Genomic DNA, 23,303 nt, shown 5'->3' on the forward strand with positions numbered 1-23,303 from the left:
TTGATTTTTTTTTTTTTTCGCCCGTTACGATTTTGACCAGGAATTATATATTTATTTTTATTTATTAAAGAAAAAATTTAATTATCTTAAATTTAATAGCCTACATGTGCTCACAAATGTTACAATCAAATGTAGCCTACTCAAAACGAGAACACGCCGCCACCAGCCAGTGAGCCTGTAAGATGGACCTCGGATGCTTCGCCAATGCGGACACAGACTCCGTTGTGTGTGTGTGTGTGTGTGTGTGTGCGTGTGCGTGCGCAGGTCTGCTCATGCGCCCATGAGGAGATGCTGCTGCTGCTGATGATGATGATCAGAGGTGTGTGCGCTGCGGCGGGCTTATTTACACCCGTTCAGGCACACTGCATCAAAGAAAAACTCTGGTGCTCCATAGGAAATGGACTTTCTAAAGGGATTCATGTGTCTCTGCGGTGATACATCTCGAGGTTAGTAGCCTACTGAGATATGTCGTTAAGTGAGTCTATTTCTTTACGTAATCTTATTCCTGCCCATGTTATTCTCTATCGGTGTGTCTGCCAAAATGTTCGCGTTCGGAAACGTTTTATTTTCAGTCTCTCTTAAGACTACACGTCTACACCTCTTCCTAGTCGTTTCCGTTGTTTATTTCTTTAAATAGGAAAGGCATGTCACACTGCTGTGATGTGAAACGGGTGAAAAGAGACAATGTTTTTCTTTGAAATTACATTTTTAGGCACAACAGTATGCAGGTAGGCTAATATATTTATGCCGTTTTTTTTTGTTTGTTTTTTTTTGTTTTGTTTGTAGGCTACTGTGTATTTTATTTATTATTATTTTTTATCCCATTAAAATCACGGGTTTTACTGTGTGCATACGTTGGTAAATGGTGCAATGCTACACCATGTTGAGTCCGGAGAGGCCATAAAACAGAAATCTTAACATTTACAACGAGTTTTGCCTGGGAGCGTTTGTCAAATTAGCCTTTTTATTGGCATGACAAAATAAAAATGTGAACAAATAAATTAACGAATTGCTGTTTAGATTCCGCCATGTGCGCCTATACTCTTATTTGAATGAATAGGTCAGAGCTTGTTTGTAAACCTATGCATTAGGTTGAGCGCGCGCTTGTCCTGACAATACTGTTCACATTCATTCATTTTACCTTAACCCGTTCGGCCCCGAATTATGTTCCAAGGGACACAAAACAAGACCGTGCTTTATATCTATTTAAAAACCTTGTTGGAAAATCCTAGTTGCTGTTCATTATAGGGCAAGCTAGCTCCTTGACAAGCTACCATGTAACAAGCATAGTTTTACTACCTTATGACCAGATGGTAGCTGGTTTGTTGCTGATCCAAGACTCTATGCCAGCTTGGAGCAGTTAATGACGAGCTTTTACCAGATAACATGTTCTAAAAGCCCAGTTACCAACATTAACGCAGCAATAGAGCCAAAAAAAAAAAAAAAGAAGAAGAAAAAAGATAATGATCTTTTGATAAAATTCGATTTTATATAAATACAACTTAATGTTGATTTTAAATTTCTTTTTTGAAAAAAAAATCTTAATAACTAGCACAGAAACAAACAATAAATGTCACTAACATGGCCAAGCATGTTACATGGATGGTTCATTTGGATGGTCCTCTCAAACCTGCACCTTTTGGGTGACCAGCTCACAGTGCCACACCACCCACATCTTTGGCATGTTTCCAGAGAGACATACAAGTCGAATGTTAGAGCATAAACAGTGTAATTCAGCAGCTTACGTCTGTTGCTTTTTATTTATCTTTTTTACAGGCAATGTTTTTGGATACAAAATATCCATTTGATAACTTTTCAACCATGATCTGCAGATAATCTGAATAAATTTTGGTTAAGATTAGACATATAAACATTCATGTCAGTATACCTTATTTTTTAAACGAGACCCAATGGGATATCACAATGAACATCAAATGAAAGAATTCAGAGTAAATAATTGAAAGTCTTATTTAAATAGTATAGTAGCATATACTTAATAACAATTTAAAAATTCTTTGATCTGATTTCTAAATGACGAAAAGAAAAGAAAAGACTAAATTGAAATGGGCACTGGGTCTGAACAGGTTAACATTTTGAGGCAATTCTGTTTTAAAAAAAGTAAACATTCTTGTTTCTTTTTTTTTCTTCTAGCTCTAAATTTGCCTTATCAGTCCCACAGGCTGTTCTTCCAAACAGTGTGGAAAGGATTTAAACAGCCGCATTACTGAAGAGGATTTTATGACTTATGCAACATCTACATTTTAACTGCGTGTCAGAAATGCCCCCTTCTATTAAGTGGTGCATCAGGCGGGCTGTCTGCTTGTCCTTTATTCTTGCACTGATCTCCAGGACCAGAGGATCGACGCTGAATTGTCACAAAATGTGCATTTGCGCCAGTAACATTGTCAGCTGCTCCAAGATGAACCTGACGATGATTCCATCCGACCTGCCCAGCTACACAGCCGTGCTTGACATTAGTTTTAATGAGATAACTGGCCTGCGCGCACAGTGGACCAAGCACAAACTCCCCGAACTCCACAACCTCTTGCTCAGCCACAACGGTTTGTCGTTCCTCTCTTCGGAGGCGTTCGTATTCGTAAAGCAACTGCGCTACTTGGATCTGTCGTCAAATAATCTGCGACAGCTAGACGAGTTCATTTTCGAGCCACTGATACATCTGGAGGTTCTGCTGCTCTACAACAATCACATCTCGCAGATCGACCGCACGGCCTTCTTGGGCCTCAGCAGCCTGCAGAAACTCTACCTGAGCCAGAACCAGGTGTCCCGCTTCCCCCTGGAGCTCGTCAAGGACAAGAACCGACTGGACAAGCTGAGTCTGTTGGACTTGTCTTCCAATCGGATCAAAGTTCTCCCCATTCATGACCTCCAGGTGCTGCCGGCCTGGCTCAAGAACGGGCTGTACTTCCACAACAACTCCCTCATCTGCGACTGCGAGCTGTACAGTTTGATGGCTCACTGGTATATCCGAAGACTCAATTCTGCACTGGACTTCAAGGACGACCACACCTGTGTTTATCCCGGCCCAGTTAAACGGGTGCTGCATTTGTTCGATCTCAACATTCATATGAACTGCAGCACGTTTAAAGAAACCGACGAAGAAGCTTATTTGGACCAGACGCTCATCCTTGGCTGTGACACCCGGCATCGGGACATGTTAAAGACCTGGATGCTACCTGGAAATGTAGTGTTATCTCCTGGCAATAACCACAGCGCTGTGGTTCTCCCAGACGGCAGCCTAGAGATAAAATCAGTACGACCTGAGGACTCAGGTGTGTACACTTGCTTCGCCGTGAGTGAATACCTCAACGAAACGCTCTACGTGGTGGTCAAAGTCTACAACTTCACCCTCAATGGAAACGGTGACAGCCTCAACACTGCTTACACCACTTTGGTGGGCTGCTTGGCTAGCGTGGTCCTGGTTCTTATCTATCTGTACCTGACGCCCTGTCGCTGCTTCTGCTGTCCCGACCAGGGCAAATCGAAGAACAATCATGAAGACAGTATCCACTCCTCCATGCTCAGCGTCACCCCCACGCATGACGATATGGCAACCAAAGCAGAGCTCAACAGGCATGTGGCCTTCATAGACCCAAAGGACCTGCAGGGACAGAACGGGAAAGTGAATCCTAATGGAGAGGAAGAGGTAGATGAGGAGGCCATGCAAGGAAAAGGAAAGCGGAAGAAATCGGTGGCAGACTCAATTAGTTCGGTCTTTTCTGATACTCCCATTGTAGTCTGAGGGAGGATGTGTATTTTTGGCTGGAGACAGTTCATTGTTGTGACTTTCTCGGACAAAGAGACTGAAGTACACTTTGCCATCCTCAGTGTTTGGCTGTTTCTGCAAAACCTTTCCAGCATTTTAATCTGTAGCACTTAAGTATATACTGTGAAAAGGTCTTGCCATATTAGTGGAATCTAAACTTGGAGTGTTTAGATGTTTCTGTGAGTTTAGGCCGACTAAGTGTGACTAGAGATAGTCTTGGTAAACATCACATGCAATCTGCAATTTCCCAATGATCAAGCTAGGATGCTAGATTGAGAAACATTACAACATTAAGACATCCACTATATAATCACGTCATAAGCATGAGCTTTGCAGACTGCTAATGTCAAGAAGAATATAGCATAGAATGAAGCCCTTGTAGCTAATCATATTCACCACCTTTTATAACTGACTGACCTTTCCACTTTATGTAAGCCATACACAGTTGGTCATTGCAGGGGGAAAGCAATACACTATTGCATTTGATAGTACAGTCTCAAGAAAAAGATGGAAAAGTATCTGTTTCTATGGAACATTGTTAGTGTTTTTTGAATGAAAGAGTTGAACTGTGAACTGACTGAATCAGTTCCCTATGTAAACAGGAAACACCCATAAAATACTTATATAATTGGCTAACGAATTACTGATAAATTGCTTTGGAAAAATAAAATCCTTGTCAAACTGGATTAGCTGGTTGAATCTAGACTCTTTCCATCCAATTTCATTACAAAAAAAAAATGATATAATTAACAGAATTTTTTATCTTTACATTTAAGTTTTTGATTCCAATAACAAAATTGTAAGAACTTACTCATATCAAACTATATGTAAATACAGTACATTATTTAATTTTGGCTAACTCTCGCATAAAAATGCAGAATCTCGCATGACACCCAGAGAGTGACATATAATGCTAATGCAATCTTTTAATAGAATGGCGTGTCCCATCTGCTTGCATTCTCATATCTAAAGCTATAATGATTTGAGCCTGGATTCATCAGCCAAACAGTTTCGGACACTCAGACCTCTTCTCACTCTGCGTTTATTTGCACTTGTGGTGGTTGGAGTTAGTGCTGAGTCATCCATTGTCAGAATGGACGTCATTTTTTTTTTGAGCCCTTGAAGCACCGATGTAATATTCATCACATAAAAGCCAAATGCTGAGGGATATTTTCATTATTATCATTATTTTTTTTTTTTATCTTGAACCATTTGAATACGTTTTCTGAATGAATTAAAATCAAGGGTGAACTCAGGTCAAAACGTGGTGATTAGTCAATCCCGCTCATGTTCTGGTATTCTAAATTATTACTTCAGGCATACAGCAGTGATCTCTCAAAGACCAATATTATATTTGCATAAACAATGCCATAGGAATCTAAATGAGAATGATATGAATCATAATGTAATGCATAAAGCTTGTCTGCTGTGCTCAAGAAAGATGTGTCTAGATCCATTCCATATGCATTTCGATTACAACATTATTGTCCCGATGGACTTGAAAGCCATGATAAGGTTGTTCCAGAACACTGGGATGTAGGCAGTGATGTCATAGAGGAACATACGTGGATTTAGAACGTCCAGCGCTGTGCACACCTAGAACCCTTAATTCTGGGAATTCCGCTTCCATTCTTCTGTTCCTGGAAAGAAATCAGACACATCTCACGTGTTAACCATAACCACTTTATAACATTGTTTGGTTGGGTTCAGCAGGAGCAATCTTAGTTTCCTCCGACCTCTTTCCCTAGTAACATCGTAATTACATCCTGTTTTGCGAGCGAGGGAGTGGGTGAAGCTTTTAAATGTTTGATAGGTGGATGAACTCACAAACAGTATTATCTCAGGGAGAGGGAATGACAGATAATAGCAGCTATGGCAGACTGCAGTCATGGGCAGTTACGGTCTCTTACACGTCTCTCCAGCTGCAATCCAAAATTAGTGTTGAGGGGAGGGAAAGGCCTTACCATCACAAGCTCTGTGGGAGGAGGCCTGAGATCTCTGCGGTGCGCTTGCAGAGAGACAGAAAAGCTAAGTGCTCCCGCTAAAACCACATCCAGCAGCTTTTCGCCCCCTGTCTTGTGTGTGTGTTCTTCTGAAGTGTGTCCTTGGCTATTTCGCTTCGAGCAGAGTTCTTGTGAAAGACCACTGTTCATTACTCAGCATTTGACAGTACATCTGTGCTTTTTGTATGGGTAAACAGTGTTTGTTTTTACAGTGTTTATGATTGTGTCATTTTAGGTAGCTTTTTTTCCCCCCCTTGAGGTTCCAAAGAGACTGAATTCCTTGTTCTTCTGTGTATTGTTGTTCATATTGTCTAGATTCCACTTGTGACTATAGGATATTGGTAAACCTATTTTAATGACACTGACTGTAAAGGTTTTTTTTTTCTGTCATGTATTTTGAAATCTGATCATCTATTTGTCTAATATATGTTATTTAGGCACATAAATTGAGATTTTTTTTTAGTGTCAGTAAATTAAATCTCAATGTACCGAGTACCAAAACTTTACATTCATTGTCGCATTAATTGTTTAAATTTCTAAAGTCAACGTGAATTGCCGTTCGCAACCCATTTTACTTTTGTAATCAGATGTATTTCCAAGTGAAACGTGATATTCAACAAGAAAAAAACTATTTAGGGTGGGAAATTGACTGAATAGCTCTTTGGCTATGGGTTAAGATGATCCATTAGCCAATATTTCACAGTGACATCAGTGAAAAAAGTTGGTTCAGAGGAAGTTCCGGTTTGAGCAGAGTTTTTTCCTTTATAAAAATAACCAACAGATCATGCAAAATTAAACAAGAAATGTGCATTAAGAAAGTAAAAAGGGTGAATTTTGATTTCATGTTGACTTGTAGCCTCTCAGAATGTCAAGATGGATAATATTAGAATTAATTGTGCTAATGCTGACTCTCAAAACTGTGCAAAATTAGCTTTAGTACAACTGTTCACACCAAGGACGATAACTATAGTTGTAATAATTGTTCGAATTCTTTGAGAATACTGGAATCAAGATCACAACAATAACGATAACGACACAGTGGAATGATATCATTGGAATCACTTTCAGATTTGTTTGTTTTTTCTCGCGATTTGATGAACGATAAAAACATTGACAGCCAATCAGAATCCATCGGGGGGGGGGGGGGGGGGGGGGGGTTAATATAGTTATCGTTCTTGGTGTAAACGGGCCTTAAACTTGGTACTCTTAGTACTAGAGACTTGTCCCTTCTGTCCTATGCTAACATATAGAATCTTAAAACTCTAAATGAACAGAATTCAAAACGAGTAACTACATCAATGGCATTTGATGCTACTTAGTTTTGTGAAAGTAAGCTATATTTGAGTACATAAAAATAGAGGTAAACCAACACAGTAATGCAGACATATCTGTACCAATTCTTAGTAAGCAGGCATCCTGATATACTTAGATTTTGCTTAAAAAAAAAAAAATTGGTTTGAGATCTAAAGTCTCAGCCATCATTACTAGTCTCTGAGAGCGAGAACAGAAACGTTGTCAGGTCCAGTATTAGAGCTAGAGGCATTGTTGTAAAAGCTTATTTAGTCTGAATGTCAAAACCGAGACTGATGAGTGCCGGGTGGCGTGTATTCCTGAAAACTCAAACTGATTCTGGATCAGCAGTCCACATAGACATATACCTGTGAGAAGTATTATTTATCAATAATATAAAAGTGAATAAAAATGAAATTGACTGTTTTCGCCTGTTTTTATGCTTTCCGTTTAAGCAGACATACAGAAACATGTTAGTTTACTGTACATTTAGCCTACACTATTTATCCAATGCATTTTGTAGTTGCAGGAACCATTAGCTTACACAATATCCACATTATATACAGACTGAGAACTTTGACGAGGGATCAGCTAAATGTATACATACAGGACATGTATTACTGACATGGTTACATGAATGGACTACTCTGAATTAAACACTTGCCCTGAGGGTGGGATGAGATGAACTTCGTGTCAGGCGTCCCACAAATACTGACTTTTTATAAAAAATAAAATAAATAAAAAAACAGAAAACATTCACGTTGAAGTAAAAGCCGACTATCATCCGCCGCAACAACAAAATGTTGACCCTTTGGCATATTTGTGTAAAATGGGGGTCTCTAAGTTTTTAGTGTCATCTAGTGGTGAGATGAAGCAGCTCAATTCATTAGGACCAAGACAACAGAAACACATTGGCATATTTATTTCAGAGTCTGACAGTCCGTTTAGCAGCATAGAGAAGGTCTTGAGGTATTTATATATTAATTTGCAGGTCATTCACCAAGTCATTCACCCACATAGAAACTCAGTATACAAAATACAGACACACACATGCATGCATACAGATACGTCCTCCTACATGAACTTCAGACACTTTCACCATCCTGTGCATAAAGTCTGTGGCAAATACATGGCAGTAAGCCTGTGCTTCTGGAGGAGTTTAAGGCAGACTCCCTCAGTGAAGAAGCTTTGGCTGTTGGGAGAAAAGAAGAGCAGATGGTCAGGAAAAGGATCTAAATTCAGAGCCGAGACTCAACCACTGTGCTGAATTAAACCATGATGATTCATCTTAACAGACTATCAATCTGTGACTTCCAATACTTCTTGTTCTCTCTACCGCGGTGTATTTTTATCCCTGCAGTGTTGAAAAAGTACGCTTAGCCAGTTTTCTTCAACAACTTTAAAGAAATGTATTTTGCTAACAGAGAGAATTATGTGTCTACCAAGAGCTTGAGCTTCCTGACCACTATACATTGGCACTATTAAAACACATGCTACAACCACTTAAAGGTACACTCTGTATTTGTCATCACTGAAATCAATAGTTATTTTAAAATCATGTGCACTCACATTAGATGAATCATATTAGTAGCCTAATAAAAGCGATTTAATTTGGGTAATTGACAAAAATATATTTTTTCTTCGCCGTTGCCGTCGTCGTGCACTGCATGCACAGTAAATATGATAAATAAATACAGATAATAAATAAATATTTTACATAAAATGTTGTTTAAAGTACCAGTAAGAAAGATATTCTTCTTTTATGTTCAGCAGAAGAAAGAAACTCATACAGGTTTGGAACAAATTGAGGAAAAATTGAGTAAATGTTGACAGAATTTTCATTTTTGGGTTTCATTTTTAGTCGCCACCCCGACTTCTTCGTCAGTGCTATCTTTGACACAATTTACACAAAGTACACAATTTTTCTGTATGAAAATATGAAAACTGAAGAAATAATAAAAAATAATAAATACTATAATACAAATAGTATATAAATTATAAAATAACTGCACCCCTCCACACAGTAAAATGTTAAAAAATGGTCCAAAAAAAAAAAAAAAAATCAAGCTTTGTCAAATATTATTCAAGTAAACTACTTTTCTATTCATACTTTTAAGACATGTTTTTTTTTATTTTTTTTTATTAGAGATTCTTATGAGCTATTAAAACTAGGGGAAGGCTGTATCTCCATATTTCTCCCAAAATTACGTGATGAAATTAAGACATACAGAGAAAGTAGATAATTGATAATGTCAGTGTAATTACTGAATGCACCTTCAGTTAAACATTTAGGCTTTTAAACTACTGATAAATGTGATAAACATACCGTTTGTCCAGCCAGTTTCTTTGGCAGACTGTTGGAGGTTGATCCTGGTCTGCCATCCCCACCCCAGGACACCAGGCTGGAGTGAGTCTGGGAGAGAGAGGAGAGGACATTGGGTTTAGGGGCATATGAAGTGTTTTTGGGGGGAGAGGCACCGCTGGTCTTACGTTTCCTGCCAGGCCCTTTATGCTCATTCCCAACAGCCCTTTGATTGAGTCCTGAGACCCCTCCCTTATCAGACTCTGGGGAGGGAGAAGGGGTGATGTGGGCAGGACTTTGCTTAAGCAGCCCTTTCATTTCAGGAGGGCGTGTTTTGCTGCCAGGTGAGAGAGCACCATTGAACGGGCCGTGGGGTGAAGAAATCGCATTTCTGGTCGAGGAGGACTGGCGGTCTCTGTGGTGGGGGAGAAACAGGATTTTTGACTCTCCAGGCAAGTCTTTGTCCTCTTTGGGAGATTTTTGCCGTTTACTGGCTGTAGGACTCTCCTGAAGCTCCCTGAAACTCGCCTGCAAAGCCTGTTTGCTGGTCCGACCCGCAGGGTTACGTTGCCGGCCGGGGCCTGAGGGCATCTGGGCTTTCGTTGGAAGTCTGGAGGCGGCTGTTAGGTTAGTGGGCTGTGATTGTCCTGAGGTGCTTGTCCTGAGAGTAGAGGCGCTGCGGACGGGTACCGAGCCGCATGTGGCATCATGGGAATTATAAGTGTTTGTGGTGACTAGGGGTTGATGAGAGCATAGTTCTGACACCTGAGGGAGTTTCCTGCAGATAAAAGATTTTACTTACAACAAAGAAAATTCACAGGAAAAAGAACATTCCTGAACACATATTTAAAAGCAACCAATTTTCTCATTTAAATTTTAAGAAAATAAAGTACTAAGATAAAAAGAATAAATTAGTAAAAAAATTATAAAAAAAGTAGCAAATTAATAAAATATTAAAATATTCAGAAATGTATTTTTCAATCAGTTTTCTTCCAATTAATTTATGTTGATGTAATGAAAAAATAATTGAAATAAAAATATAAAATAAAATAAATATTAGATAAAAACTTAAACTGAAATAAGTTGAAGTACTCAAATTAAACAGTTTAAATAAAACAAAAAAATTAAAGCTATATGGAAATACTAGAAAAATATTAAGCACATAAAATAAAAAATAAAAGCTAATTCAAAACATTAATAAATATTATAAGTATTTATTTCTATAAATGTATTATGCTGATAAATGTATTTGCAATGAAAAAAATGATGGTAACACTTTACTATAAGGTTCTATTAGTAAACATTAATTAAAATGAACTAACAATAAAAAGTAATTCTAAAGCATTTTTAGTTCATGTTAATTCCAACATTTCCTAATAAATTATTAAAATCAAAAGTTGTATCTGTTAATTGATGGTCCTGAGCTAACATGAACTAACAATGAACAGGTGTATTTTTATTAACTTTTATTAACATTAACAAAGATTAACAAATGCTGTAACAATTGTATTGCTCGTTGTTAGTTAATATTAGTTAAGGCATTAACTAATGTTATAAAACGGTTAGTTCCAATCCTTGATTCTGATTCTCACCCAACGGTTTTATGTATCACTACACAACACCCCTAGCCACTATTAGCAACTTAAACACGTTTGATCTCATTGATATTGAAACTCATTGTTAACTGAAGCTATAGTAGAGTATTGTGAGAGATCGAGTAAGCGAGTGTCCCTTACAGTAGACATAGCATTTTCCTTCAGGTCAGTCCTATATTCATAATAAATAAAGAAAATCTGTTTGAATGTCCGCTGCGATATCTTGTCTTTTTAACAGTTAAGGGGTTTTCCTATGGAGGACCAAACCTGCAGAAATTAAAAATGAATAAATACATAAATAAATATGCAAAGAAATGTAAAAAACAACAAAAATAAATGACTATTTATACTTTTATTTCCCTATTTATGTATAATTATATATTTTTCCACATTTATTTATTTTTTCATTTATTTATTTATGCATTTATTTATTCCCACTTTCATTTTTTTTCACATTTATTTATGTATATATGTATTTATGTCTACATTTATTTATTTATACATTTATTTATTTATGTTTTAACATTTATTTATTAATTAAATTGATCTCATAACATTATTGATGCAATTGTAATTGCAGTGTAAATGCATCCATGGCTCCTCTGCATTAACAGTCTGTGTAAATAATATCTAATGCCATTCAGAGTCAGCGTCTGCACGTCCCACATCTGCAGTGTGAAGATGGAAAATGCCTCAGGAAATATCACCTCTTTATGGAAAAGTTTGTTTCTGTTGCTGTCAACATTAGCTTTGGAAGATACATTAAAAATGCAGTTTGCTTCTGTGTACGGATCTACAATGCATGGCATAAAATGTGGTTAATAGTGGATAATTTGACGCGCTTCTGTTTCAAAGTGTCTGTTATCAGCGGATTCTGTTCATGTGTGCCCAGACATTTGAGAAATCCCGTCCAGCTGATGTTTTACGGCCATGTCCGGAAATAAAGAGTAGGCCTATGTATGGTAAACCTATACATACAGTTAGGGTGATATTAAAGGACATAAACCGTGATATAAGATTTTGGCCATATTGCCCATCTCTTGCGTCATTTATTTCCTGCGTGACCACAAGGTGTCACTGTGGCCTCAAAGCTTCAGCACTGCCACTCCGAGCTCAACTGCTATGTCTGAGGTAAAACACGCCCCCCACATTAGCATACAGAGCAATAAATGAATAAATAAATAAATGTATAAATAAATAAATAAAGTATAAATAAATAAATGTAGACATAAATACATAAATAAATGTGAAAATAAATGAAAGTGGAAATAAATAAATGCATAAATAAATAAATGAAAAAATAAATAAATGTGGAAAAATATATAATTCTACGTAAATAGTCATTTATTTTTGTTTTTTTACATTTCTTTGCATATTTCTTTATGTATTTATTTATTCACTTTTAATTTCTGCAGGTTTGGTCCTCCATATTTTCCCGTGCCTATAGTCATGTGTCAGTTGCCTCTTCCTTCTCCGTGATCACAGGTTTGAGTCCTTTCAATGTAAAAGTCTTCTCTACTGACTGACTCACTCATAAAGACAGTCTTTGCCGCCATCTATTGGCGAAATAATGTAATGTAACTTCTGTTGCTGTTTACGGTCAGGGACTATTTTTTCCAGCAGAAGGAAGGCTTTTAGTGATTTTACTTCATGAAAGTTGCATAGATACATATTTTTCGGCTTTAATATTTGTATTGTGTGGTATCGAGGTGTGTATTGTGTGTATCGAGGCTAGTGCTGTATCATGAATAAGTCACGGCTGAAGGGGTTGCAGGCACGACTTGTTCACAATACAGCAAAGCCTCTCATACCTTATTGCTTACTTAACTAATGGGACCTTATTGTAAAGTGTTACCAAAATGACATTGAATTAAATACAAAAGAAGGAGGATTACTCGGATTTTCTCGGCTCGGTGTTGAAAACACACAAAATAAGCATTATGAATGTCACAAGGGCATCAGCCTGATGTTGTAAAGCATCTTACTTCCACAGATAAGTGCTGAGGTGTTGCTCCATCATGACACTGAAAGCTGACCGCAGGTGGAGCAGCCTTCGGTCGAACGCTAAGACACTACGGCCAAGTACACGTGCCCCGAAGGTGCAAAGCTGGGTAAAACGTAAGAGAGGGGACAAACACGGGTTCATTTTTCTCCAAATGTGATATTATGAAATGAAACTATGCATTTTGTGTAACATTTGTTATCAACACCCTCTTACAATAAGATTTTGCGGGATTTGTAGCAGTTTAAAAAACTGCTTAAATGTAGATATGAAGGGAAAGACTTACACCCAGAGGCTTGGGGTGCAAGGTACTAGCTGGCAGATGAGCAAATTCCTCACGGTTCTCCCCATCACTCTCCTCACTGGAGAGACCGGCTGAGAGAGATTCCACCTGCATCTCCTCAGAGCGCATCACATCCTTCATCTCTACAACACCCTCTGATGGATTCACGGACCTGTAAACACACATGTTCAGATAAATGTCCTGCCCACGTATCGTATAAGCTTGAAAGCTTCAGTCTCCATTCACTGAAATTCACTTTCTTGCTCATTTTACCAGGTACACTGGAATATTTTTAACCACAGGAAGCAGCAGAAGTACAGACCTGAGAATAGAAGAGTTAGTCATTTGGCTTTTGTAGTGCAGAGGCCCAATCTGATACGCAGGGGTCTCATGGTGGACAGAGCCTCCATCAGGGACCTCTCTGGACAGAGGGGGGCGCTCTCGAGGCTTTGAGCTCATCTTCAGCTCCATCACAAGTTGGTCAAAGGGTTTATGCCTCCCTACAACCTGCCGTCGTTGATGGATGGAGTGAATCTGCGGCAGAGGAAATAAAATAGAAATGACAGCTAGAGTTGAAAGCAAAAGCACTCAAATACATATGTTAGTGTGTTTTTTTCTGCATATTGAATATATGCTCACATTACAGGTCAGCAGTCTGGTGCACAGTTTCTTTCTCTCAGGATCCATCACCCCACAGTGCTTGTTAAAGTCACATTCTTTCTCTGAAATAAACAAATTGGTTTCAACAAGAGGAATCAACGTTTCAACCAAAGCAACCACTGTAACCAAGTAGGTTTGAAATGTTTAGAACAAGTAAAATACAGTCAGGGTATGTTTTAACACTGAATGAATAATAATTTATGCATCAATATAACAATACATACTAATGAAAAAATATTCTGTCTACATACACTACTTTCTTTTTGAAAGAAATTGATCATTTTATTCAGCAAGGACACAATTAATTTATAATGTGACATTTATAATGTTACAAAATATTTCAATTTCAAACAAATGCTGTTTTTTACTTTCGATTTGTCAATTTTTCCACAAACATATTAAGCAACACAACTGTTTTCAACACTGATAAAAATAAGAAACGTTTCTTGAGCATCAAATCAGTATATTAGAATGATTTCTGAAGGACCATGTGACACTAAAGACTGGAGTATTGATGCTGAAAATTCAGCTTTTCTATCAAGATGAATAAATCATCTTTTTGTTTTTTCATATTTTTAACTAGAAAATGGTTATTTTAAATTGTATTAAGATTACTGTTTTTACTTTGATCAAATGAAATCAGCCCTGGTGAGCATAAAAACATGAAAAAAACGTATGATTGGTAGTGCATATTTTTACTAAAATATTTTAATTAAAACTTAATGTTTCATGATCATTCCATGAACATTTTTGTGGTGAGTGATGACAAACGATAAATTAATTTACAAGGAATATATTTAAGCAGATTCTGAATCAATTTAAATGGAGCATTTGAACAGATTCACAGAACTTTTTTTGTACATTTGGAGTGCTGTCAGTACAGAGAACAACGACAAAAATCGGTGTTTCCTACACCGTGTTATCCTCTTTTTAAAGTAGTAGATGTGAAAGAAATATATAAAAAATGATGTTTATTCAGCCAGCGCTCATACCTGTGTTTACATCCTGTTTTCGGTCGAAGTCCAAAGTAGTCGATTGTCGAGTTCACGCGCATAGGTTTAGTACCTATGATCACGCGCGTGAACTCGACAATCGACTACTGTGGACTTCGACCGAAAACATGATGTAAATACAGGTATTTGCGCTGGCTGAATAAACATCATTTTTATTAATATCTTTCACATCTACTGCAGTCAGATTCACCCGCGTTCACTCCGAAGGAATCACTCACATGACCTGTGCACTTGTAATGACACATCAAGGATGTTAAGAGGCTAAAAGCAGGTTTAAAACTTGCCCCATTGAAGTCAACAGGGTGCCAATTTTAAAAAGAGGATAACACGGTGTAGGCAACACCGATTTTTGTCGTTGTTCTCTGTACTGACAGCACTCCAAATGTACAAAAAAATTAGCTCAATGTTAAAATTGACCGGAGTTCTCCTTTAAGTTTAAATCTGAAAAAAAAAGAATATTATGGGTTGCATCAAAGACGTACTAAGGACTTTCTTGTAGGTTCTGCTGTATGTTTTTGGTCCGTGCAGGTAAGCGTGTGAATCCAAACTCTTCTGGATTGGTTTCTCGGCTGATGGAGGTGCTTTTTTTGGTGGGGAGGGCAAATGTGGAGGTGATGGAGGGGTTCCATGGGAAATTTTATCCACATGCTGAAGACTGGAATATAAACGAGATGACACTGAAATAAACAGTGGATGTGTAATATCAAGTTAAACTGAACTTCACTCCTTCTCACCTGGGTCCCTCACGCTGTGGTTTGGAACGTCTCTGGTGCGGAGAATGAGGTGGTGGGACTCGTGGGGGTCCAGCCCCCTGGTGCCTGCTGTCTTGACCCTCACAGGGGCTGCAGTGTTGGGAGGGGGGTGTCCCATGTTGGGGTCGGTCAGGAGAGCAGTTTGATGGCGTACCGTAGAGCTTGCTGAAGGGGCCATGCCGTCGCTCACAATGCTTCTCAAAAGCCTGTGGCTTCACGACCTGCCCACAGTGGCTGCACACCACCAGGAAGAAGTCATCATGTGCTGGGCAGTGGCCATATATCGACATGTCTGTGAGGGGAAGAACATTTTTCTTTTTTACGCATGGCAAGATTTTACTTTGAATGTCAAGATCTTGTCATTCGTCATCAATGCAATCTGTTAATCACCTAACAAACTCTTCCTCACCTTCTTTCTTGAGAGTCATAGTTTCCATCCGTTTCTTCACATTTTTGCTGCACTCTTCCAGAGAGGACCCTAAAAGAGGCAGTGAAACAAACAGACCATCAAAGCAGGAAATGAAACCTCAAAGTACATTTGAATTAAGCGTCTCCTCTCTGGTCAGCGGTTCTCAACTCCAGATGGATGGATGGATGAATTTGATTTGATGAATTTGAACCGGTTTTAACCAGTCTATGATTTTTACACTTTAAAAAATGTGTTTCTGTCCTGTTTACCAGCATTAAAATGTCTCTGCAGAGAGATCATTGGTACTGTACTATCATACTTCATATTATTTATCTGATTGCACTGACGCAATCAGATGACGTTTTGAAACCCAGTGTTGACGTGGGTGTGGTGACATTGGTTTAGCCTACATGTTGTTGGTCTACATCTTTTCCAAGCCATTTTTGTCACGATTGAATTAAGTAGAATTATTTTAATACAACATTATTCAGCTCCAACTGTAACATGTTAAGATGGGCAATTGGACTTCCAAGGTGGGCTGTACAACTGTGAAAGTGGTTGAGGTGAAGCTCAGGATGGGGTCATTCCTGTGCTGTTCTCTTGAAAGTTTGCTGAGGCCCCCCAGTTGAGAACCACTGCCTTATACACATCTATCAAATATCAAAGCAACAGTGCTGAAGGTTCCCATTTCTAATGGCCACAGCTCAATGCATCCATTAATGTGGGTCATTTCCATTATATAAACCATATACATGAGAAATGCCATTCTTATTTTTTTAATCAGCTGATCAGTGCGACAGATGATGAGAGACCATCTCAGTGTTCTATACATAGAAGCAATGTAAAGAAAAGTGAGAGCAAGGGCAGTTTGATGTGAAGATGCAACTGACACCGTTCCTGGCAATTGCAAAAGGAAATATCAGCCCAGCGTTTCATCATGATACTAACACTGCATGTGAATAATGATATGTTCTCGCGGCGACGAGAACAACTATAAATATGGAAGTGTGAAAATGGATTAAGAGGTTTATTTATCTTAATAGTTTAGTGGCCAGAGACTCGTCTCCACCTTCACTTCCCGTCGCGCTGGCTGTCAGATTCACATTAGATGATACTGAGCCGCATCTTCTGTCTTTAAACATCAAACCAACACGACAACATACAAAATCAATTCAGGCACATTACAAGCACATTTTCAAGAATATACATTTTAGGAAAGGAATATTCATCGGCTAAACGGAGCGCTAGGACCTGGGAGATATCCCGAAAGTACCGTGTCGGGCTGCAACTCGTTCGGCGCTAGGACCCGGCGGGGCCTTTGTTTGAGTCGTGGTGGCCGGGGTTTGCTCTTTTCAAACAAATCCATTTCCTGTGCTCCCTCGAAGCGATTATAACCGAAAGTATTGGGAAGCTCGACGTTGTTTTACTCACCGTCCAATGTAGATACGTTCGCTTTGTCGATCCAAGCGGTCCAGCTTTGCCCTACAAAGTCAAGGATGGAAATTCGCCGATCTAGGGCAGCCATTACCGTTTTAGCGCGTGCACGACCCGCCACCATCACGACGGGAGCGCAATGCGACGTCATCTTGCGCGCTCACGGCGGATTACCGTAGCGATGGGAAGTCGGCTCATTTCAGCTACTTGTTTTCAAAGAACGACGTCCCAAACAATATCACACGCAGGCTCATATTGCTTTGTATGCGTGCTGTTAAACCTGTCATACAATCAAGTCATATAGAACAGTTGATTAATCGCAGCGCATTAAGGCAATTGTTCTGTGTTAAAAGGAAATGTTTCCATATTAAAATTAGCCATGGTTGATTAAATATGCACTCATTTGTATGGATTTCAAACACAGGCATCTGAACATTCGATAAAGCCAGGTTCAAAATTCTTGTTTCATTTTGCTGACATTAGAATTTAGAATTGAAGTTTTTTTGTTTTGTTTTTTTGCCTGTGGTGATGTTTGCATAATGTTGGTAATGTTTTCCCATCAGTCAAACGCTTTACTACTATATTAGCTCAGAAAGAGACAACTTGTTGAATCGATACGTGCTCTACTCAGATCGATTCAGTTAGATTCGTGAACAAGTTCAGAGCAGATGACTGTGAAGCGGTTCAATAATTCATTGAAAAGATCCGACTCAAAAGAACAATTCGTTTTCATAGTTTCATGCTAATATTCGTATACTTGAAACTTTGGCAATACCCATATAGGAAATAAAAAAAATGTCCCTGTATATTACATCATAATATGTAAATACGTTAATAAAAATATCCCTCAACAGCTGCACTAGTCCACAATAACGCTGCTGTGAGCATTAAAATAAGAAATATTTTACATTTCGTCTAATGAAGAAGATGCCTTGCCTTTTATACAGTTCTGCATAAGTAAACTAGAATAAGAAATTAATTTTCATATGTAAATTACCTATTTGAAATTAGAAGTACACAATAGTCAAAGCACAATATGATGCACAATAATAGCAAAACATGATTTTTTTATTTAAAAAAGCCTCTATCTTTATTAAACACAAACAAAACAATTCAACAATTCATTTTTAAAAACAGTCTTGCCTGGTTTGATGGAAACATTTCTTAAATATAGGCTAAGTTACAAGGCACACAGTTTAATTAATAAAAGGACAATTAAAAAAAGTACAGGAGTACAGTGGAAATGTAAGATGAGATTAACTTAACACAACAGCGCCATGCTACTCATGTAGTACTCATGCATCCTCACTTGCTATAAAAAGGGAACATCAGAACAACTCAAGAATTCAAGTTATATGTTTAATTCAAAATATGTCAATGAACAGGAGTCAAAAACATTCCATACATTTTGATCATGTAACAAGTTTAACTGATATAGAAATGTAACAGTAAAGAAATGAAATGTAACATTTTAAAGATGCAGTTTATTTCTTCCAAACAGGCTTATGATAAGGGGCCCTTGTACCTTCTCTAAATATACAGCTTTGCTGTAGTGTGCATTATTATGCAAATATTTGAATATCTTGGAGATATACCTGCGTTTGTGACACAGGTCACGGCAGGTAGATCCATAACATCAGCCGACCGCGGTGCTATGTAGCACCACTTTAATACTGCAGCAACACCTGCTTGATGAATGTGGATATGACCTGATGTTTAATTATGGCTGTCCTGCTCCCTCCTGCTGATTGGCTGATTTGTGTAATGGCGTCTCCTTGTAAAGGAACCAGCAGTTTCCTCCCCACAGGATAAAGTTGAGGAATCCAAAGATCTATAAAGATTCAGAAATTCACATTAACCTTATTTGTTTTCATTTGATTCACTTCATTTGATTCACTTCTAAAAAAATTTTTTTAATAAGAGTTAAAATGAAACATTATCTCCACATAACTACAATCAGAGCATAAATACAGACAAAGGATAGTAATAAAAATATGTGGGAAAACACGATGAATAAATCTGTTAGTTTATTCAGTCATCTCTGTATAATGTCATTGGTTTAGTATTTTGCTATACATTATAATTCTCTTACCACTGAGGAATTGAGGCGGCCCATTATGGGGGTGTGCCCAGGAGAGCACTTATTGTTTAATATTGGTTTACACACGTCAGTTAACAACGCAATTGTAACTGGACTGGTTGCTAATTTCACATCAGTGAGGCCTTTTCCCCAGGCAGATGAACACACCAGCCAGAGAAACGTGAAGATTCCAGTTAACAGTAGATCCTATGGAGAGTAATACATGAAAGTACATATCAACATGTAAATTATATATATATACACATTATAGATTATTATTAATATCGTATTATTTTATATACGGTACCGGTCAAAAGGGTGGAAACATTACTATTTTTAATGTTTTTGAAAGAAGTCACTTATGCTCATAAAGCCCTTTATTTGATCAAAAATACAGAAAAACAGTAATATTGTGAAATATTGTTACAATTTAAAATAATGGTTTTCTATTTTAATATACTTTGAAATACTTGAATTTAATGAATTTATTTCTGTGGTGCAAAGCTGAATTTTCATTACTCCAGTCTTCAGTGTTGATGATTATAATTATAATATGCTGATATGATACTCAGTTATTATACGTGTTGGAAACAGTTGGCTGCTTAATCTTTTTTTGGAACCTGTGATACTTCTTTCAGGATTCATTGATGAATAAAAAGTTAAAAAAAGAACAGCATTTATTCAAAATAGAAATCTTTACTATCACTTTTGATCAATTTAACACATCCTTGGTGAATAAAATAATTGATTTCTTTCAAAATAAGAAAGAAAAAACAATTACTGACCCCAAACTTTTGAACGGTAGCGTATATTGTAACAAAATATATTTTTAAAAGCTTTTTATTAATCAAAGAATCCTGAAAAAGTAACACAGGTTATAAAAAAATAGTAAGCAGCACAACAATTTCTGTAGGATCATGTGACCCTGAAGACTGGAGTAATGGAAATTCAGCTTTGCATTATATTTCAAAGTATATTCAAATAGAAAACCTTTATTTTAAATTGTATTAATATTTCACAATTTTACTGTTTTTTCTGTATTTTTGATCACATAAATACAGGCTTGATGAGCATAATAGTCTTCTTTCAAAAACATTGAAAATGGTAATGTTTTCAAACTTTTGACCAGTACTGTGTGAGTATATATATGTTCCATAAAACCAATTTATTTCATCCATGCACTAATGACGAATGTTCTATATTTAACACTCAAATGCCTTTATCCTCAGGACACTTTGGGCTAACAGTTACAACTGTTGTCAGAAAAACCCTCCCCTCTGTTTCTTCATTTACACAACAGTGAAACTCTTCACACCCCCACACAGAGTTCAAAAACAGCTCACGAAAGTTAATTCTCCGAACTAGTGATGTTGAAATCCTGCATAATACTGAATAGGCTAATAATAATGAAGGCCAGAAAGTTTATAAATAAATTTATCAGGCATGCAGTGGCTGGATTTAATTTCTCGCCCAAAAGCGTGAACATCTGAGTCAGCCATTGTATATGAAAGTGAATTTAAAGGCATGCACAGACAGAGAGAGAGAGGAGGTTTAAGAATGCACAGATAACTCTTAAAATAGCTACAACATAAACTTGAACCAGTACACACTCACAATGCTGGGGCCGCGAGGAGATTCGCGGTAGAGGTGCTGGTAACCCAGATACAATACAAGAGTAGCTGTGCTGTACAGGAAAGCCAGAACTCCAACAGCTACAAAGAACTCAGCTGAAGATGAATAATCTCCAGTCAGTTGTGCGGCTTTAAACTTTGTTCCAGTCTGTTCGCAGGTTGGGACTTGGTAACTGTGGGTATTGAGCCTTTGTATCAAAGAATAATAAAGAAGGAAATTATGAAAAGGCAGACATTCAAAAACAACAAGAAGTTTTTTTTCTGTGTATTTTAATTGTTTACCTAAAAGGGTAGCTGAAGGATGCATTTATTTCTTGGCTGGTTTTGCTGTTGTTGCACTGGATGTTGAAACTGGTAGAGCCAGAATAACCACTAGTTGTTGCAAAAGCAAAAATGGCGAATATCTGAAAAGACAGTTTGTGAATGCGAAGAGGTGAAATTAATAAATGAATGAATAAATATGGTTCAAATGGAAACCAAAGGAAGTGTGCGACTGTGCGTTTGATTTCATAGCCAGCATATGAAGAAATGCAAATATTTACCAACACAAAAAAGCATTATATTCGCACATCCTCATTACTTTCTACTTCCTCTTTTTTTAGTAGAATCCTTTTCACCCAAAAAAAAAGTTTTTTTTTTTTTTTTTTATACCTCAAAAGCTGTATTATGGTGACCATTACCTTAAAATAAGGAGCATCAGGCATGACGCTTATATTTATGCAATAATACAAAAATATGCTAACACTTTACAATAAGGTTCATTAGTTAATGTATTAACTAAAATGAACTAACAATAAGCAATACAGTATTTATTCATCTTTGTTATTGATAGTTAATAAAAATACAACTGTTCATCGTTAGTTCATGTTAGTTCACAGTGCATTAACTAATGTTAACAAATACAACCTTTGATTTTAATAATGAATATTAACTAAGATTAAAAAAATGCTGAAGAAGTATTGTTCATGTTAACTAAGGTTGTTAACTAATGTTAACTAATGAACTTATTGTAAAGTGTTACCAAAAATATAACTAAAAAGAATGCGTGGTAAATAGTACCAAAATAAATTTACAAAGACAGTACAATAATTGTTTATAGACACTTTACCTTGAGGCAGTCAACTTTAAAGATAACGAGTAACGTTAACCTAAAAAAATGATATGCCAGATGTTTCTTAAAGGTAAACTTTTTGAAAAAATGGCGTTCTGTGACTCCAGGTATGGATGTATATATTTTTTTAAATAATAACGTTTGATGTAATTACACAGAATAGCTCAAAACAAAAGTATAATATATAATTGAAAAGCACATACCCATTCTAATACACGCATGAATCCCAGTGGTTCTTTCAAAGGGCTGAGATCTAGCTGAAATGCGCTCATCATCTTCTGCAAATAAAGCATCAACAGCGGCCAATCAAACAACCGTTACAACTGACAGAAAATGGTGTAATAATCAAACACCCGGAAATATTATGAAACGCGGCATATTTTGGAGTCGCAGCAGACTCTTTTCTTGTCAAAATCTGAATGAGTTAAAGTGTGTAAAGCGGGAAACGCTGAGACTTTGTTGCAATGCAGAAAAATAAGGCAGATTCAGAAAGATTACCTTGTGTAGTAGTAGTCCCCAGACGAATTTCAAAAAGTTGTCAAAGTTCCTTTCCCTTTCCTTGTTTCTGCACAAGACATGGTTTTGACCACGTGATTCGTGACGTGGTCCATCACCCAGGGGCATGGTCGAGCTAGAGGGAAAAAAGTGTTGTAGAATGGCATATATCCTGTTTAGTTATCTTAATTATTCATTATTTATTAATATATTCATTATTTATCCTTAATTACCTAACCTTACATCTTGTCGTCATTTTTTATTATCTTTAGAGCTTGCAGAAATAGTTCCAACATTTTAGTGACATTTCTGCGCATTTGTTTTAGTTAAATTGACTTGCAGGTCGTTTTGACAGAATCCCTACAACTGCCATATTCTTTTGTAGTTTAGAATGTTTTTTTGAATGTTGTCATTAAACATTTTGGAAAAGGAAAATAAAAATTAGAGCTGAAATACCTG

General features: G+C 37.2%; 3 protein-coding genes across 6 annotated transcripts; 1 reads left to right on the forward strand and 2 right to left on the reverse strand.

Moving 5' to 3' along the window:
* The first annotated feature begins 290 nt into the window (after positions 1-290).
* On the forward strand, positions 291-4,512 carry amigo1 (adhesion molecule with Ig-like domain 1). 2 transcript variants are annotated; one of them, XM_084389177.1, is made up of 2 exons: positions 291-446; positions 2,152-4,512. In XM_084389177.1, the coding sequence occupies exon 2, from the start codon at positions 2,246-2,248 to the stop codon at positions 3,758-3,760; it is 1,515 nt and encodes a 504-aa protein (XP_084245303.1). In that variant the 5' UTR covers positions 291-446; positions 2,152-2,245; the 3' UTR covers positions 3,761-4,512. The 2 variants fall into 2 exon arrangements, with proteins under 2 accessions (XP_084245303.1, XP_084245304.1); XM_084389178.1 differs by having other exon boundaries at positions 306-475.
* A 3,470-nt stretch (positions 4,513-7,982) lies between these two features.
* Positions 7,983-17,755, reverse strand: atxn7l2b (ataxin 7-like 2b). The gene is made up of 10 exons (XM_084389179.1): positions 17,525-17,755; positions 16,094-16,162; positions 15,667-15,976; positions 15,415-15,587; positions 13,899-13,981; positions 13,582-13,793; positions 13,263-13,431; positions 12,960-13,081; positions 9,404-10,157; positions 7,983-8,269 (listed from the first exon to the last, which is right to left on the reverse strand). The coding sequence occupies exons 1-10, from the start codon at positions 17,676-17,678 to the stop codon at positions 8,252-8,254; spliced, it is 2,064 nt and encodes a 687-aa protein (XP_084245305.1). The 5' UTR covers positions 17,679-17,755; the 3' UTR covers positions 7,983-8,251.
* Positions 17,756-18,579: 824 nt separating this feature from the next.
* On the reverse strand, positions 18,580-22,960 carry sypl2b (synaptophysin-like 2b; the record flags this gene model as incomplete). Of its 3 annotated transcripts, none has more annotated exons than XM_084389180.1 (6): positions 18,580-19,358; positions 19,620-19,814; positions 21,222-21,426; positions 21,521-21,642; positions 22,553-22,627; positions 22,848-22,960. In XM_084389180.1, 5 exons carry the CDS (start codon positions 22,622-22,624, stop codon positions 19,248-19,250), a joined length of 705 nt encoding a protein of 234 aa, XP_084245306.1. In that variant the 3' UTR covers positions 18,580-19,247. The 3 variants fall into 3 exon arrangements, with proteins under 3 accessions (XP_084245306.1, XP_084245307.1, XP_084245308.1); XM_084389181.1 differs by having other exon boundaries at positions 22,553-22,624; positions 22,848-22,932; XM_084389182.1 differs by lacking the exon at positions 22,848-22,960 and having other exon boundaries at positions 22,553-22,642.
* Positions 22,961-23,303: the final 343 nt, after the last annotated feature.

This window comes from Rutilus rutilus (genome assembly GCF_951802725.1).
Source record: "Rutilus rutilus genome assembly, chromosome: 19".
In the NCBI taxonomy this organism is placed as follows: domain Eukaryota; kingdom Metazoa; phylum Chordata; class Actinopteri; order Cypriniformes; family Leuciscidae; genus Rutilus; species Rutilus rutilus.